This window comes from Maniola hyperantus, chromosome 17 (genome assembly GCF_902806685.2).
Source record: "Maniola hyperantus chromosome 17, iAphHyp1.2, whole genome shotgun sequence".
NCBI lineage: Eukaryota > Metazoa > Arthropoda > Insecta > Lepidoptera > Nymphalidae > Maniola > Maniola hyperantus.
The window spans coordinates 12,058,067-12,076,806 of record NC_048552.1 but is presented as its reverse complement, the minus strand read 5'-3'; the positions used below and the strand labels follow the sequence as shown (position 1 = coordinate 12,076,806).

Genomic DNA, 18,740 nt, shown 5'->3' with positions numbered 1-18,740 from the left:
GAAAATCAACAGCGAAATCAGTACCCTTATTATACATAAGTTTACAAAGCTATTACACTGATCGCGAGCAATAATTTACTCTTATCCATTGAGGAGTTCCGTTCTCCATCTCCGAAGATATTCGTCAGATCTTTGCCAAATTAAAATGGGACCACCTCTGAAGTATGTCCTACAAAACAAAAAAAGAATCATCAAAATCGGTTCATAATTGACGGAGTAATCGCGTAACAAACATACAAAAAAAACATACAGTTGAATTGAGAATTTTGAAGTCGGTTTAATACCAAGCGACAGAAACCCAATTTTACTATAATATTTCAGCGTTCATTAAGACGATCGTAGTCCGGTTTTAGTTATCAACTTTGTCTTATTAGCCGAATTAAAGAGTAAGCATATTTACTTATAGAAGCTGTGTGTGTGAAGGTAGCCTAGTGGTTAGGACGTCCGCCTTCTAATCGGAGGTCCGGTTCGATCCCGGGCACGCACCTCTTTTCGGAGTTATGTGCGTTTTATGTAATTAAATATCACTTGCTTTAACGGCGAAGGAAAACATCGTGAGGAAACCTACATACCTGAGAGTTCTCCATAATGTTCTCAAAGGTGTGTGAAGTCTACCAATGCGCACATGGCCAGCGTGGTAGACTATGACCGAAACCATTTTCACTCTGAGAGGAGACCCGTGCTCTGTAGTGAGCTGGCTATGGGTTGATCATGATGATGATGATATTTACTTAATAAAATATGTCCCTACTTAATATTTTGTATATCTGGGGCTTTATTTGGATTATTATAGCTGACCGATTGAGTGGTTTGTGGATAGGTGTCACCCACATACGACGTCAGAGTAAAATGAATCATAATAGCCCCAAAGTAGAAAGTTTTATAATAAAAACTACATTAATTTTATCTTGGCTTTTGTTTTGGCAGTGCCACGGATTACTACATAAAAACGACATTATAAAATAGATCCTAGATAGGTACTTATATGAATCTGAATTCATCACGACATCACCATCGGAGAAAGTTTGGACTGAATTTTAGGTGACATTAATGACAGTGACATGTCGATTACGGTACAATAACAACTGCTTACTGCAGTGTCACGATCGCAATCATAATATCCTCGCTCAGTTACCATGCATTGTTGCAAGAAGAATACCATTTCATCCAATCACAACTATTGAGATTGTAATAATGATTGATGCAGTTTTTCCGCAATGATCCAAAAAATCCCTTGCAACCGTATTTTGCTATCTTCTATGTAGATATAAGTAATTCGGATTGGCATAATATTTTGGTTGCTGCGCGTACTTTTACGTAAGCATTTGTTTACCTGAAATCGAACATTTATGGCTTTGGTAAATGTGGCAAGACCTTTAAACTCGTTCACCAAAAATCTCATCATGCCTGACAATTGCGGTCCGAAACTTTCACTGTTACGTCTTCGGCGCGCCTCGCCACCACTCGGCCAGTGCGCGTGCGCGGACATGGCGGCTTGCGCGGGAATCTCAACTTTGACGTTTACACATACCGCTATTTTTGATTCCGTAATTTTTTAATTACACTTTTATAATTTGCACTGAATTATTCCGGCATATTTTGGTGTTATTAAATAACATTACATTGTTAAAGTGAATCAAATCGCAATTTAAAATAATAACAGGATACAAAATTATTAACCTATTTAAATTAAAATCGAGATTTGCGTGAACGTGATTGTGTTTCCGAACGGATATTCTTTTTTTTGTTTTATTTAAAACGATATTGAAAAAATTATATCTTAATTTTTTTTAAAATAACAAACAAAAAACTTAAATAAAATATGTGGGTAACTCAAGAAAAAAATGTGCGTTCTATTTAATTTACTACATGCTAAATAATTAATTAAAAGTGAAACGAAATCGTCTTCGTATACAGTTTACGTAAAATAAATAAAGAAAAAATGTAAAGGCGAGGGTCATGACGGTATTTTCAGAAAATAATCGAAATATTGAACAGTGAGTGAAAATGTTAGGTTTCAAAAACTATTTGGCGCAAATCGTGATAATTATCGCATGGATTTTGGATAACTACACCTTTGGAAGTGTTTTTTTGAATAACATTTTGGTGTTTTCGCTATGTGTGAGTGTGTTGTTGTCGGTGCTTATGTACGACTATGACTATTGGGAGAACAGGGGGGTGTTTTCACCCCCCGCCTTGCCTGTCGTGGGTCATATTGGACCCGTAGTGGCGGGGAAGGAGCAAGGAGGTGTATGCTTTCAAAGGATTTACAACGCTTACAAGGATAAGCGGTTTTTTGGTAAGTAGGTCTGTTCATACACAAATCCATTCGACTTTTGATACCTTCACTTGATTTGCAATTACAAGTAGGTACTACAGTTCTTTTACAATCTAGCGAACTTAGTGGCGCAGCGATTAGTCCCCCTTTAACTGGGTCCTAGGTCCGATTCGTAGGGTAAATTGGCTTCCAGTCTAATAGAATATTAAGTACCCTAAATGTTTTGTATAGGTACCCTGATAGGTTTTGTTTTATAGTACCGAAACGCTAAATCACATAGATCAAGTTTTAATAGCTTTTGTTTTACGTTAACGTAGTTAATTATGATTATTACATTAGAATTAGCGCGCACCACGGTAACTACCTACTTCAGTTTTATTAACAAAACTATCTCCAAAAATTTCAAACTCCTTTTTCACTACAGGGATTGAATTTTCAAAACTCCTGTCTTAGTCTACGTCATAATAGCTATCTGCATACCTGTTAGCCCGATCCGTCCAGTAGTTTGAGCTGTGCGTTGATAGACCAGTCAGTCAGTCAATCAGGTAGCTTTTCCTTGTATATATTACTAGCTTATGCCTGCGACTTTATCCGGGTGTACTACACAAATTTCAACCCCTGATTTACCCCTTTAGGGATTGAAATTTTCAAAAATCCTTTCTTAGTGGATCCGTCCAGGTTGATAGGTCAGTCAGTCAGTCAGATTTTCCTTTTATATAGATAGATATATTTATATATTTATAGATAGATTGGGCGTAGGTTATTGGAGTAAAATGCCCATTTGTATAAAGAGTTTATATATTGGTATATTAGAGTAAGTTTCACCACAGTATGATGGCGTGATGTGATGTGATATTCCAGGTATCCATCAATTCTACCGACGCACCCTCGTGATATGCGACCCCGAGCTGGTCAGGCGAGTGTGCGTCAACGACTTCGTGCACTTCACCGACCGGGGGTTCTTCTTCGACAAGAAGCTGGACCCCCTCGCCGAGTCGGTGCTGTATCTGCGGGGGAACGAGTGGAAGAGGCTCCGAGCTAAGATATCGCCTATTTTCTCGTAAGTATTAAATTCCTATTATACTGTACCTATAGTCATCATCATCATCATGATCAGCGCATCGCCGGCTCACTACAGAGCACGGGTCTCCTCTCAGAGTGAGAAGGGTTTTGGCCATAGACTACCACGCTGGCCAAGTGCGGATTGGCAGACTTCACACACCTTTGAGAACATTATGGAGAACTCTCAGGCATGCAGGTTTCCTCACGATGTTTTAAATGATATTTTAATTATTTAAAAACGCACATAACTCTGAAAAGTTAGAGGTGCGTGCCCGGGATCGAACCCTCGACCTCCGATTGGAAGGCGGACGTCCTAACCACTAGGCTACCACAGCTTAGCTACCTATAGTACAGATGTTAAAATAATTGGTAGTAAAAAACCTTCATTGGATCAGTACCCGTATTATAAATGGGAAAGTGTATTTGTTTGTTGGTTTGTCCTTCAAACACGTCGCAACGGTGCAACGGATTGACGTGATTTGCATAGGTAGGTATAAATAAAGACCTGGAGGGTGACATAGACTACTTTTTATCCCGGAAAATCAAAGAGTTCCCCAGTGAACTATTATGTACCACGGGATTTTTCAGTGTTATACACTGAGATAGCGAATCAGTAGGCTGATTGGGCGACAGTATCTCACTATTGTTGCAGCAAGAATACCATAAATTCAACCAATCACAACAATGCAGTCATTCGGCCAGCAGAATGACTGCACCCTGCGGAGAGATACAAAAATTAACTCAATTGCATCCGAAACTGAACTGAAAACTGTCTGACCTACGAACAGCGGATGATCATATCCGGAATAATAAGCGGTCTGATTATATGCCGGGAAAATCCATTATGCAAGGTCAACGGTTATGCATAGTACATTTACCCACGATGCTTAATGAAACTGACGGGAAGCGGGAGTGGTTTGCAAATAGTTGCCAAAGTATCTAACCATAATGTGGATGGCAAGTTTGTGATATAATTTTTTCGAACTTCAAAGCGCGTCAACCTGAACTCTTGACCAACTTTTCTCAGGCAAACTTAATTTTCTTGTTACCTTACTTAATAATAAGTCAATGCTTACTTGTTGCTATCTGTCTGTTTGTTATCTTATCACGGTCTACCCGTTTAACTGATTTTGATGACACTTTCTACGAGATAGGTTGCCTCCTGGAGATGAAATTTTTGAAAAATCTGAATAAACGCGAAAGAAGTCGCGGGCATCATCAAGTTTATTATAAATCTTGATTGTGATGTTGGTGACGTTTGTGATTTTTATTATCATCATCACTACAGATTTTATTAACATTTATTTGTTTTCCTTCCAGACCTATCAAACTAAAGGGAATGTTACCGCTAATAGAAAACACAGCAAACGACTTTGTTTTACGAGTAAAGAAACTTGTAGGCACACCCAATGAGTCTAATAACTTTAAACTATTAAATAACAACATTAGAGATTATAATAATAAATTAAACAAATACGATGAACATGTAGAAATTAATAAACACAATGTAAATGGTCATAAATTGAATGAAGAAAATATAAACAATGGACTTATTGATGGTGTTGTAAACTCAAATGCACATAGTAACATAGAAAATATAACATATTCTGAAGAAGATTCATCCGTACAGAATAATTACAACCAAAAGTATGGTAAAGAAAAATTAAATGAATTGAACCAAAAACATACAAATGACCGTAATAACAATAAAAACGGAGATACAGTTAGAGAGAAATCAAAAGAAACAAACAAAAATAATTATTCTGAGAATAGCAATATAGAAGAATATTCAAGAATAGTGGATTCAGATGAACTAGTGGGTGGTTATACCGCAGACGCGATAGTACCGTGTGCGTTTGGAGTGAAGAGCCATGTGATGGACAACCCAAGTGACCCCTTCGCAGTGGCTCTGGCCGCTTTCTATGAATTGACGTTCGCCAACATTTTTGAGAAGTAAGTACCATTTAACACCTCCTTTTTAAGGTATCCATACCCGAAGGGTGCCAACAGGACCGTATTGCTAAGCCCCTGCTGTCGATTCGTCTATGCGTCTGTCTATCGGATCTCATAAAGGTAGAGAGTTGAAATTTTCACAGCGTGTACTTCAATTGACGCTATAACAACCAATAAAAATAATACAAAATTAGATAGAATTTTTGATTCTTTTGTCATAGTATTAAATCTTGTACCATGGTATGGAATTCTTCATTTGCGAGCCTGACTTGCACTTGACTGCTTTTATTAATTCTAGTCTAATTTTCTTGAAATAAGATTCACCACCGAATTTGAAGTATTTTCTCAGTACACAAAACTATTTATTTACTTGATCGGACTAATTTATTGTATTTTGTATGTTTGATAAACCTTATTTGAATTTTTCTGCACTGCTTATTTTAAATTCTTTTAAGAGTAAGTATTTGACTGCGATTTCGCTAAGCGGTAAGTGATGATGCAATCTAAGATGGAAGCAATTAACAGAAGGGTAAACGCCGTTTATATTAATCTTTATACTCCTAGACGATTTCTACGCGGCATCGTACCGGAACGCTAAATTACTTGATGGTACTGCCGGTATTAAGTAATATTTAAATATTTGGCCTTAATTATAATTTCTTAATATAATATTTCAGTTTTGCTGTTGAAAAATTACTAAATAGCGATTATATACTGGAATTGTATAAAAACTTTTAATCTTCTTTTTGTTTGCTTCTTTTCATTCTTTACGATGAAAACATAGCTAAGCTGAGCAATTTCGTCTGCAATCTTGACCACAAATTTTGATCGCAAAATAATGCATCGAGTTGGTTCTTGGCAAAGTTATTCCAAAGGTGGCAGCAGTATTCCATTCCATACCGAACCTGAGCCTGATAAAGAGTCAGGCATTGTTTTGGCGTGTTGCTTCACCTTTTTCAGGTTACCAAGTTTTTTTGGCAACTGTTTTGGTCTTTCCAAACGAGAAAGTTTGGAAACTTTCTGGTTTTTTATTCAAATTAACTTTTACTAGTGCTTTTGAATCGTCAGGTGAATCTATCATTGGTTCGGAATACCTGTACCAAAACCAGGAAGAAACTCAGCGGTTGCTCTATTTAAAATATCAGCTTTGACAACAACATCATCATCATCATCATCATCATCAACCGATAGACGTCCACTGCTGGACATAGGTCTCTTGTAGGGACTTCCACACGCCACGGTCTTGCGCCGCCTGAATCCAGCGGCTCCCTGCGACTCGTCTGATGTCGTCCGTCCACCTAGTGGGGGGGTCTTCCAACGTTGCGTCTTCCGGTGCGAGGTCGCCATTCCAACACCTTGGGACCCCAACGTCTATCGGTTTTACGAACTAAGTGCCCTGCCCATTGCCACTTCAGCTTCGCAACCTGTTGAGCTATGTGGTATGTTGGTTACTCTAGTTCTCCTGCGGATCTCTTCATTTCTGATTTGATCACGTAGAGAAACTCCAAGCATAGCTCTCTCCATCGCCCGCTGAGTGACTCTGGGCTTTCTTATGACAACATCCCTAATAAAAACTTGTGTAATCTTTTCAGAACCATGCGTCACCTCTGGCCTGCTTTCGTGTTATTCTTCAAGATACGCATCATTCCGAAAAAGACCCACGATTTCTTCTATAACATCGTCTGCAACGTCATCAAGGAAAGGCAAAACGGTAAGTTCACAGATTGTTATCTTTATGGTTATGATTGTAATTACATGTTATGTGTTAACAACTCATTATATTTTAAGTACATAGTGGCAATGAACTTATAACTTGACACAGTTGTTATTAAACGCTTATTGTTCGCGACAGGTCGAGATCGCAATCGGGGTATGAGGTGAGTCAGAGTCGTGCAGGGGGATAGTCCTAGTTTTAGTATTGCACGAATCCGTATCGACCGCGTTTATCGATTAAGTTCATTTGATTTGATTGTGATGAATAAAATATTAGGTACTTACTATAAAAAAGGTGGTAGGTAATAATTTTGCTTTAAAATTGTTGCGTACCCGTAGATGCCGTAGATGCCGACCCGTAGATGCGTACCGATGCCGTGTAGAAACCAAAGGGGTATGGGTTTAATAAAAACTGCCATACCCCTTCCAGGTTAGCCCGCTATCATCTTAGACTGCATCATCACTTACCACCAGGTGAGATTGCAGTCAAGGGCTAACTTGTATCTGAATAAAAAATAAAATAAAATAAAAACCCAAAAAAATATCGATATCGGTTACCCGCGGGGTGATTACGTAAAACGTTGCAGCAGCGACAGCAGCAGCAATGCGACAGTTCATTTGCTGTCTCTCTTCTTCTTCTTCTTATTTTGCTTTGTGGCTATTGCTGTCTCTCTCTAGCCGCTGTTACGTGTGACGTTTGACAGCAATGAAACCACCCCGCCGCCGGACCTATGGATGGATGGATCAGCTCACTAGAAAATTGCCATATCGACCTGTCGCGAATTATATGAATAGAATCTCTTTCGGTTAAGTTAACCTTCTCGAATTTTGAGTTAACTAAAAGAGGTTTGATGAAAAAGGATTGGATGAAATGAGTAGGTACTTAGGTATATATAGGTACGTTTTTGGATCCCAATAGCTATAAGAAATCAATCAAGCAATCGAACTAATTGGATTTGACGTAGCCCCACAGTAGATATCTAGTATTGTAGTATCTAATAAAAGAAATTGGCCTTTCTGTCGGTAACGTATTGAATGCAATCGAACTGTGGCCAAGTCAAACAAGGGGCCAATCAAGCGGCCACCGTAATTGTATTTGAACATTTTACTCTGAAATTACTCGTAGGTAACTTTCATTGGTTGCCCTTTCGTAACATGTCCTGAACAAAATAAAGTTGAAAAAAAACACAGATAGATTAGATATAGATTTTCAAAAATCCTTTCTTAGCGGATGTCTACGTCATTAGTTTTTTTTATACAGTTACAAGTTAGACCTTGACTGCAATCTCACCTGGTGGTAAGTGATGATGCAGTCTAAGATGGAAGCGGGCTAACCTGGAAGGGGTATGGCAGTTTTTATTACACCCATGCCCCTTTAGTTTCTACACGGCACCGTACTGGAACGCTAAATCGCTTGGCGGCACGGCTTTGCCGGTAGGGTGGTCACTAGCCACGGCCAAAGCCTCCCACCGGACCAGATCAGAAATTTTAGAAATTATAAAATTCCAATCTCCTGCCAGGAATCGAACCCGGGACCTCCTACTAATAAGACCACAGTGCTTACCACTGCGCCAGGGAGGTCGTTATCTACATAACCCATTTCAGCCCAATTAGTACAGTAGTTTGAGCTGTGCGTTGACAAATCCCTTACTTTTCTTTCCGCGGCAGACCAATTTGCCCTCAGTAGTACTATAGAAATTTTGAGTTAAACTTAAAAAATAAAAATGTTTTTGTTTTGAAATTATTAAAAAAAAATCGACAACTCGAAAGTGTGAGAAACAATAGTAACTCCCTAGACGTAACGTGAATAGTAGGTAGGTACATCCACTCGAACCGCGCTGTCAATAAAGTGAAAAAGTTTACGATACGGTATAAACTAGCCTGCACGCACGCGGTATCACTATTGGTTCGAGGACTCATTCGATTTTTGTTTTTCTCGATTGTAAATTTGACATTTTTACTCTTATAATTTTGTCTTCTATATATATAAAAGGAAAAGGTGACTGACTGACTGACTGACTGACTGACAGATCTATCAACGCACAGCTTAAACTACTGGACGGATCGCGCTGAAATTCGGCATGCAGATATAGCTTTTATGATGTAAGCATCCGCTAAAAGGTTAAAATAGGGGTTTGAAATTTGTATGAAAGTCTGTCAGTTTTGAAGTTAGAATCGCGAAATATTGTAATTTACACTTATCTATCTTATATATATAAAAGGACAAGGTGACTGACTGACTGACTGATCTATCAACGCACAGCTCAAACTACTGGACTTGTTTGTGGTGGGTAACCCTAATGGTGTTAAATAGGGGTTTAAAATTTGTGTTGTCCACGCGGACGAAGTCGCGGGCATAAGCTAGTATACTTATAAATCGATTGTAATACCACGACAAAATCATTTCGCTTCGGGAAAACAACCATTAAAATTTCAGCGAGTATATTAAGTATTTTATTATAAGTATTGATTTAGATTTTGAGTATATTTAGTTATCACTAGCTTATGCTCGCGACTTCGTCCGCGTGGACTACAAAATTTCAAAACCCTATTTCACCCCCTTAGGAGTTGAATTTTCAAAAACCCTTTCTTAGCGGATGCCTACGTCATAATAGCTATCTGCATGCCAAATTTCAGCCCGATCCGTCCAGTAGTTTGAGCTGTGCGTTGATAGATCAGTCAGTCAGTCAGTCAGTCAGTCAGTCAGTCACCTTTTCCTTTTATATATTTAGATTGTGTCATTCCAGGCGCACAGGAGAAGCGCGGCGACTTCATAGACATGATGATGGCGTTGCAGAGCGAGGACAAACACATCAGCGACAAGGACAATTTTATTATCAGTAAGTACCTTCCCATATTTGAATACTACAACGTTATATTCAAATATATTCGTTTTTATTTTTTTTATTTTTTATTCAGATACAAGTTAGCCCTTGACTGCAGTCTCACCTGATGGTAAGTGATGATGCAGTCTAAGATGATAGCGGGCTATGCTGGAAGGGGTATGGCAGTTTTTATTAAACCCATACCCCTTTGGTTTCTACGCGGCATCGTACCGGAACGCTAAATCGCTTGGCGGCACGGCTTTGCCGGTAGGGTGGTAACTAACGGCCGAAGCCTCCCACCAGAGCAGACCAGAAATTTAGAAATTATAAAGTTCCAAACCTTCAGACAGACATCCGCATCCGCATCAATGAATGCGGAGCTTTTTGCGGATACGGATTCATGTTTGCAACAAGTAACGACCAGCAAAGAAAGTGGGCATTTCATAGTTGATATCTTCGTTCGCTATGAACCGGGCATTATGTACCTATCTTTAATTTTTTGTACTAAATAATATAATCTCTGCAAGAACCAAAGGATAGTTGATCTTTCGAAATCTTTACACGCAGTTTTCTAAAAGTATTTTAAAAGGTTTAGTTATTTAAAACTATTTAAGGAGCGTTGTTACTCAAGGGGGCTAGCACCAAGGAGTTCTATCATTATTGCATTAAATCTCAATCGTTGTAATGCAATAGTGTACTTTATTAGCTAATAGTGCAAGATCAGCCAATCACAGGTGATTATGACCGTCCCATTGTATGTAACAACGGTCAATCTTTGGTGCTAGGCCCAAGGTGTAGTTGATTTTAGAAGTTTGAAGTGATTGTTATGAAAATAAAGTCGTTACTGATTAAAATATAGTTTTATTTCTTATATTCTATTTTTCATCGTAGAAATAACAACTGTACAAATGACAAAAGAAGACACAAAAAAATGTGTAACAGCCTCGAAATATTTTATAAGCACCATTGGTAACTTTAATTAATATACAAGTTCTTAAAAATTCAAATTTACAGAATCTTGTGCGTTTTTACAGTGCTGAATTCTTAGATGAATGATTGAATTACTCATAAAAATAATTCATTACTCATTAGTCATTAACTTAAAACCGTAAGGGATTAAATATCAACCCTTCAAAATAATATTTGAGTTAGAAAATTATTATTTTCAATAAATAACTGACCAATCAAAAAGTATACAATTGTAATATTATGGTACCCAACAGGGGTGTTGACTGTTGGTGTTACGGATATACCCACATATCCATACGAGGACATGATTTCTAAAGTAATTAAATTAGACTAGTTTAAATGGACTAAGAGCCAGCGCCTGTTAGACCATCGCTATTTTATAAAAGCTGAAAAATTGTCTGCGTATTGTCCCCAACACAGGGTGAAACGATTCCGAAGAAAACATAAAAAAATTAGACTTTATTACTTGTTATCTCCCATTTCTCCCAAAGCCACCATGATCTAAACTTCATAGTCGCTGATCGTTTCTCCCACTGTCGGGGATAATACGCATAGAAACTTTCAGCTTTTATAAAATAACGAAGGCCTGGCACGCGCTGGCTCTCTCTCTGCAAGGTTCGTTTTTCATAGTTTTATTAATTCTTTTTACAGCTGACATGATAATAGCAGCGAATGCGTTCATAATATTCCTCGGTGGATACGAGACAACCTCCTCCACCCTGGCTTTCCTGTTTCTTGAGCTGGCCGCCCATCCAGAAGTGCAGGAGAAGATGAGGGGAGAGATAAGAGAAGTACTGGAGAAGCATGAAGGAAGAGTGAGCTCTGAAGCGCTACAGGATCTGACTTATATGGACATGGTTATACAAGGTAAGAAATACACAATCTACTAATAATACAGACTAGATGATGCCCCTGACTTCATCCGCCTGGATATAGGTTTTTCGATACTCCGCAGGAATTGGGTATTTAACTGCAATTTTTTAAACTTTATTATAAAAATAATGACGTAAACTGAAAAAACTAATTAACTCGATCAAATAACAAAATATTTCTGATTAGACAGGGATAGCGATATAGCATTTTGACGTCACACCTTACTAATGCCATAGTAGCTTCGTGCGGTTTCATACAAATTTTTGTTTTGCGAGAAAGGGATAGAAGACCCTTCCACACGAAAAATAAAATGCCTGTAACTTTGTAAATAATTGTTGGATTTGAATATTTTTTCAGCGTACGTCATTATTTTTAGTTTATAATAAAGTAATAATATTTATCAAATACAAAAGTAGGAAAATACGCAATTCTTTGATTTGGTAATCGAACCCCCCACCTCTTGAATAGCAGGTGGACGTCCTAACCACTAGGCTATCTCAACAGCGAGAAAAAAAAATGAAAAGAAATAAAAAAATAATCATGTAACACAGTATGTGCCACTTATGTGTCAAGATCAGAGGCGGATTATCCCCAAGGCAAACAAGGCACGTGCCTAGGGGCGCGAGGTTACGAAGGGGCGCAGGTGATCATGTAGAGTTTCTACTAAGTAATATTATTTTGGAGTGACAGAAACTGCCTTTGCTTTTTAGGTTTCCGTAGTCGAATGGCAAAAAACGGAATTCGTATAGATTCTTCATGTCTGTCTGTCCGTCTGTGTGTCCGTCCGTATGTCACAGCCACTTTTTTCCGAAGAGCTACACTGTTGAAACTTGGTAAATAGATGTATTCTGTGAACCGCATTAAGATTTTTACACAAAAATAGAAACAAACAATAAATTTTGGGGTTCCTTATACGTAGAACTTAAACTCAAAATTTTTTTTTCATCAAACCCATACGTGTGGGTATCTATGGATAGGTCTTCAAGAATGATATTGAGGTAACTTCTAAAATAAGAGAATGATAAAACTAAAACAAATATATGATGTACATTACCATGCAAATTTCCACCGAAAATTGGTTTGAACGAGATCTAGTTTGTAGTTTTTGATTTATCGTGCAAAATGTCGATAAAATACAGACTACCAGCTATGCAATGAGACGATTCCTCGTGCTTTCGAAGTTAATTAGTAATTTTTTTAATATGGCTGTTAGAGGGGCGCCTATGAGGTGCTTGCCTAGGGCGCTCTTGACATTTAAATCCGCCTCTGGTCAAAATTCTATACACGGTTCGGAAGGTAAATTCTACTGAGAAGAGCCGGCAAGGAATTTAGCGATAAGCGACAGATTTTGTAAAATTGCAGATTTTGTAAAATCTCTCACTGTTCTACAGAACAGAGAGAGATTTTACTAACCTGCAACCTTACCAACAGGTAAGGTTGCAGGTAAGTAAAATACGTTAATTTGTTTCAGAGACGCTACGGCTGTATCCACCGTTCCCTACCATCCAACGTATGTGCACAAGAGACTATACCATCCCGGGAACAAGTGTGGTGGTAGAGAGTGGTACCATCGTCGTGTTCCCAACCATGGGCCTACATAGAGACGAACTGGTAAGTGTCATCCATTTACTCTTGTCTTCATTTTTAAGTGGAGCTGGCAAAAAAAAAAACCGGCCAAGTGCGAGTCAGGCTCGCTCGACGAGGGTTCCGTATTACAGTTGTACTTTTCGACATTTTGCACGATAATTCAAAAACTCTTTTTAATTGTCTATAAAGAGCAACCGCCGAGCAACCGCCGAGTTTCTTGCTGGTTCTTCTCGATAGGAAAGGCATTCCGAACCAGTGGTAGATGCATCCGACTATTCGAAAGTACTAAAAGGATTCCAGAGAGTTGATTACTGTACTGAGTTGTTTAAATAAATAAATATTATTATTATTATTATTATTATTTATTCGAATAAAAAAGATTTTTATTTTATTTTATTTATTTATATGATGTGTTAACGATAATGTTAAAGAATCTTTGTCATAGTACTTCGAAAACGCGTCTCGTTTCATCCCCGAGCGCTGGCGTGCAGCGCCCGCGCCCCCGCCCGGCGTGTACGCGCCCTTCGGGGACGGACCCCGATATTGTATTGGTGAGTTAAATACATAATATACATAATAATATTATAAATGCGAAAGTGTGTCTGTCTGTCTGTCTGTCTGTCTGCTAGCCTTTCACGGCCCATCCGTTCAACCGATTTTGACGAAATTTAGTACAGCGATTAAATACATAATATACATAATAATATTATAAATGCGAAAGTGTGTCTGTCTGTCTGTCTGTCTGTCTGCTAGCCTTTCACGGCCCATCCGTTCAACCGATTTTGACGAAATTTAGTACAGCGATTAAATACATAATATACATAATAATATTATAAATGCGAAAGTGTGTCTGTCTGTCTGTCTGTCTGCTAGCCTTTCACGGCCCATCCGTTCAACCGATTTTGACGAAATTTAGTACAGCGATTAAATACATAATATACATAATAATATTATAAATGCGAAAGTGTGTCTGTCTGTCTGTCTGTCTGCTAGCCTTTCACGGCCCATCCGTTCAACCGATTTTGACGAAATTTAGTACAGCGATAGCTTGCATCCCGGGGAAGGACATAGGCTACTTTTTATCCCGGAAAATCAAAGAGTTCCCACGGGATTTTCAAAAACCTAAATCCATGCGGACGGAGTCGCGGGCATCAGCTAGTACATAATAATATTATACCAATATATATTATATAATATATAGAGTAACCGACATAGCTCAACAGGTTGCGAAGCTGAAGTGGCAATGGGCAGGGCACATAGTTCGTACAACCGATAGACGTTGGGGTCCAAAGGTGCTGGAATGGCGACCTCGCACCGGAAGACGCAGTGTTGTAAGACCAACTCAATCGCCGTCGAAACTTGCAACAATCATTGTGCAATGTTAATATTGCAGTAGCTTCGTCGAGTCACAGTTCAAAGTTTGTTTATAACTAGCTGATTCCCGTGAAATCATCCGTGGGAAAAATCACGTGGGGACTGTGATTTTCCGGGATAAAAAGTATCCTATGTATCCCCAGGGTGCAAGCTACCTTCTTGGCAAATGGTGAAATCGGTTCAATGGTTTAGGAATAGAAATATTTTTATTAAAATATACTTTTAAAAGCACTTTTTTTTAATATCGTAAAGTACTGACACCAGTTCTTTACTATCATTACAATGTAGCCTATGAGAGAGGCAAATATAACCTAAACTTATAAACGTACTTTTACCCAAGAATCGGTCCATTGACTTATCTTAGTTTATAGTTATAAGACTTTATTGGAAGACACTTTGTTCTTGTGTTCTTTAACTGCACTAGCACTATGCTTTCACTTTGTTCGTGTGTTCTTTGTATAGCACACTACATTTTCACTATAACTACACTAGCTCAGAAGGCCTCCTTTTAAGTCTACGTAGGTATTAGGTCTGTGTTGACTTGCAAAGACTTGAAAAGCACTTTTGAAAACGAGGAAAATGTACAACTTTCAACTTTAGGTCGTCGTGGTCGGTTGCTTGTTTTTTTTATAGGGCACCACCAGACCAGACACAATTTCGAAATTTTAAATATGCGAATTGCCCCTACCGAGAATCGAACCCGCGACCTCTCGTTAAGACTACTACAGCACTCACAAGACAGACCATTTGCTTGATAAGCATAATATAATACTTTTGTTGTTTTGATGAGCATATTATGCAACCAGAAGTTAGAAACAATACGTGTCAGCGTAATCGGACCTCTTGCAGTTGCTAATTTTTATTTGAGCCTGAAACGTTATTGGTACACGCAAATAAAAGTCTTATTTCTATAACGATAATGTACATAATTCTTTCTGCTTATTTATGGGAACGTGGGCGTGGGTTTGTTATGCTTTATGCATTGTAATTTGTAACTAATGCTGACTAAAATTATGATGTAAAAACATAGGTACGAAAAGCAAGACTAATAATAATTTTATTGATATAATGTGGCTAATTCCGTTGTACACAATCTCTAAACTAAATTAAAATGGCACGTCTAATCCCTCATCACCTGGGTTTCTGGAGCACTTCGACCACCCATTGTGCCAGATCCTTTTTTCCACGCACATGCAAACTGTGGAATCAACTCCCTTCGGCGGTGTTCCCATTAGATTACAACATGGGGTTATTCAAGGGGCGGACCAACAAATTCCTTAAAGGCCGGCAACGCATTGGTGGTTCCTCTGGTACTGCAAAATATGTTCATGGGCGGCGGTAATCATTTAACATCAGGTGACCCGCCTGCTCGTTTGCTCACCATTTTTATAAAAAAAATCTATTGCTATCCCTTTCATAATGTTGCTTGCGGAAAAGGATAGCACCAGATTTAGACCTGTTAATTTAGTTTAGAGATTGTGTTACAAGAGAATCGGCCCCATTTAAGTATTATTCTGGAAGCTTGTAATTCTATCTATGCTTACTTGGTGATAACAACTTACCCATATCATATCTCAATGCGAAAGTGTGTTTTTTGTTGGTTTGTTCTTCAATCACGCCACAACGGAGTAAAGAATGAACCTGATTTTTTGCATGGATATCTATAGTTAATGACTACATAGGCTACTTTTTGTTCTGGAAAACATTTATAGAATCTATCTAGGTACTACCCAAACAGCTATAGAATATATCGAATATTTTTTTTACACTTTCATATTTTTACAGGTAAAAGATTCGCCTTAATACAGATGAAGACTTGCCTGGTAAAGCTGCTGCCACACTTGCGCATAAGCCCCGCGACACACAAGCCGCGGACGCGACCCTTCGACGTCGACTTGCGAACCCCGATGACCTTGCATCCAGCTGATTCTAGAGTTAGAATCAGTTTGTTATGATAGATGGAAGAGACAATTATTACAAACAAGGTTACCTATTAGTATCGATATTTGGGCATAAAATAATATCAATTATTATAACTGTAATAGATTATGCTTTTAAGAAGCGAACAGGATTTCTTATACCTAAGTTAAAAAAAAAATGCTAACCAGATTAAAAAACGAACTATAAATAAATAGCCATTAAATCAGGGAATACATTATGCTGAAATGAAGCGAGTGCAAAACCTTTTTATTAGCCATTCAATCAAGGAATAGGTATATGTTCAAGCGCAGCGAGCGTGAATTTTTCTTTAATTCTACAAAACCAATCCTATGCTTACCTTTCGAAAAAAATATTATCTTAAATTTTTACGAGGATCCTTCTTTCCGAATTGGTTTTTATTTACTGTAAGTAGGTACTTATTATCTGGGATTTCACAAAAGGACTTCTCAAAGTCAGGAGGCGTAATAAGAACGAAGATCTATTAAGCCAAGTAGATAGTTCATAACAAAATCAATAATTGTTGCGAGCTGTAAAAATGTATACTTAATTACTTACCAGTTAATTACATTAAACTTTACATATAAGTTGAATAAATATTTCAATTTCATTTTCTTAAGAAATCTTTTTCTTATACACATTAACTTTAGGAAATATGTTCAAATTGCATGTCGCCATAGATATTTGAATCTATCGTAAGAGAATTGTAATGATGGTTATTCGTATTACTTTATAATGTTTGTATGGTTATAAAAAGTAAGAAAAAGTTTAAAATCTTTGTTATATAAGGTACTGATTCTGAGCACACCTAAATTTTAGAGCATTCGCATCCTCTTCTTAGTAATGTAATATGAAAACGACAGACATAGTTTGACAGTTTTACATTTAATTTAGAGCCGTCAAAGGTCGTGACTTATTAGCTGCCAGTCGCGACCCTATTGTTTACATAGCGTGCACTAAAAATTACAGTCTTTAAATGCAAAATTCATGTTCCGTCCTTTTTTAGCAATAATAAAATGAAAAAGATACAGATACTCTAAATTTAGTTTAGAGAAAGACAACAGAATCGGCGCCAATGAGACTCCAAAAATTAGAATCTTAATAACATATAGCTATTAAAAAATTAAAATATTCCCGTAAGTAATTAAGGGAAAGTTGTGATACCTTACTTGTTTTTTTGTTTACTTACTGTAAAGTTGTAAGAATAAAGATTTTAAATACATCGTTCTGCGATTTTTATTTGAGTGCCATGTTTTCTATTTTATTTGAGTGCCATGTTTTCTATTTTAGAAACTTTAATACTTAAGTACCTACCTATTCACTGAAACATTTGCTTTATAGATAACTAGATGATGCCCACGACTTCGTCCGCGTGGATTTAGGTTTTCAAAAATCCTGTGCGAACTCTTCAATTTTTCGGGATAAAAAGTAGCCTATGTCCTTCCCGGGGATGCAAGCTTTCTCTGTACCAAATTTCGTCCAAATCCGTTGAACCGTTGAGCCGTGAAAAGCTAGCAGACAGACAGACAGACAGACAGACACACACACACTTTCGCATTTATAATATTAGTATGGATTCTTCATACCAATAATAATACCTACTTGTTAGCGACTAGATTTATTTACTATTGCATGAATTTGATGCACGACGTACCTAAGCAGAATAAAAACCCATGGTTCGCCGTCCGGTTAGAAAAAAAGGCGTTTCAAGTGCGGTTAATATTATTGACGCCTCGCGTCGCCTATGTTTAAACTCAGAGAATTGGGATTAAGTAGTGTTCTTGTTATTTAGAAGGGACTTATGTTTTGTGCTTGTTACGCACGTGTTTTACAAGCGATGCGCCGCAACAATACTTAAAAAAAACCGGCCAAGTGCGAGTCAGGCTCGCGCAATGAGGGTTCCGTACTACAGTCGGATTTTTTCGACATTTTGCACGATAATTCAAAAACTATGATGTATAAAAATAAATAAAAATCTGTTTTAGAATGTACAGGTGAAGACCTTTCATATGAGACCCCACTTGATATAGTCACTCACTTCGAAAGTTAAAAAAATACTAATTATTAGTTTATGACCACAATTTTTTTTTGTGTGATATAACCCTAAATTCACGGTTTTCAGATTTTTCCCCAAATGTAAGCTATAAGATCTACCTATCTGCCAAATT

General features: G+C 37.7%; 1 protein-coding gene across 1 annotated transcript; it reads left to right on the top strand.

Moving 5' to 3' along the window:
- Window positions 1-1,453: 1,453 nt before the first annotated feature.
- LOC117989962 (cytochrome P450 6B2-like) lies at window positions 1,454-17,798 on the top strand. The gene is made up of 9 exons (XM_069504139.1): window positions 1,454-2,299; window positions 3,140-3,338; window positions 4,661-5,293; window positions 6,886-7,004; window positions 9,754-9,846; window positions 11,452-11,667; window positions 13,145-13,284; window positions 13,706-13,811; window positions 16,420-17,798. The coding sequence occupies exons 1-9, from the start codon at window positions 2,008-2,010 to the stop codon at window positions 16,587-16,589; spliced, it is 1,968 nt and encodes a 655-aa protein (XP_069360240.1). The 5' UTR covers window positions 1,454-2,007; the 3' UTR covers window positions 16,590-17,798.
- The last annotated feature ends 942 nt before the right edge of the window (window positions 17,799-18,740 follow it).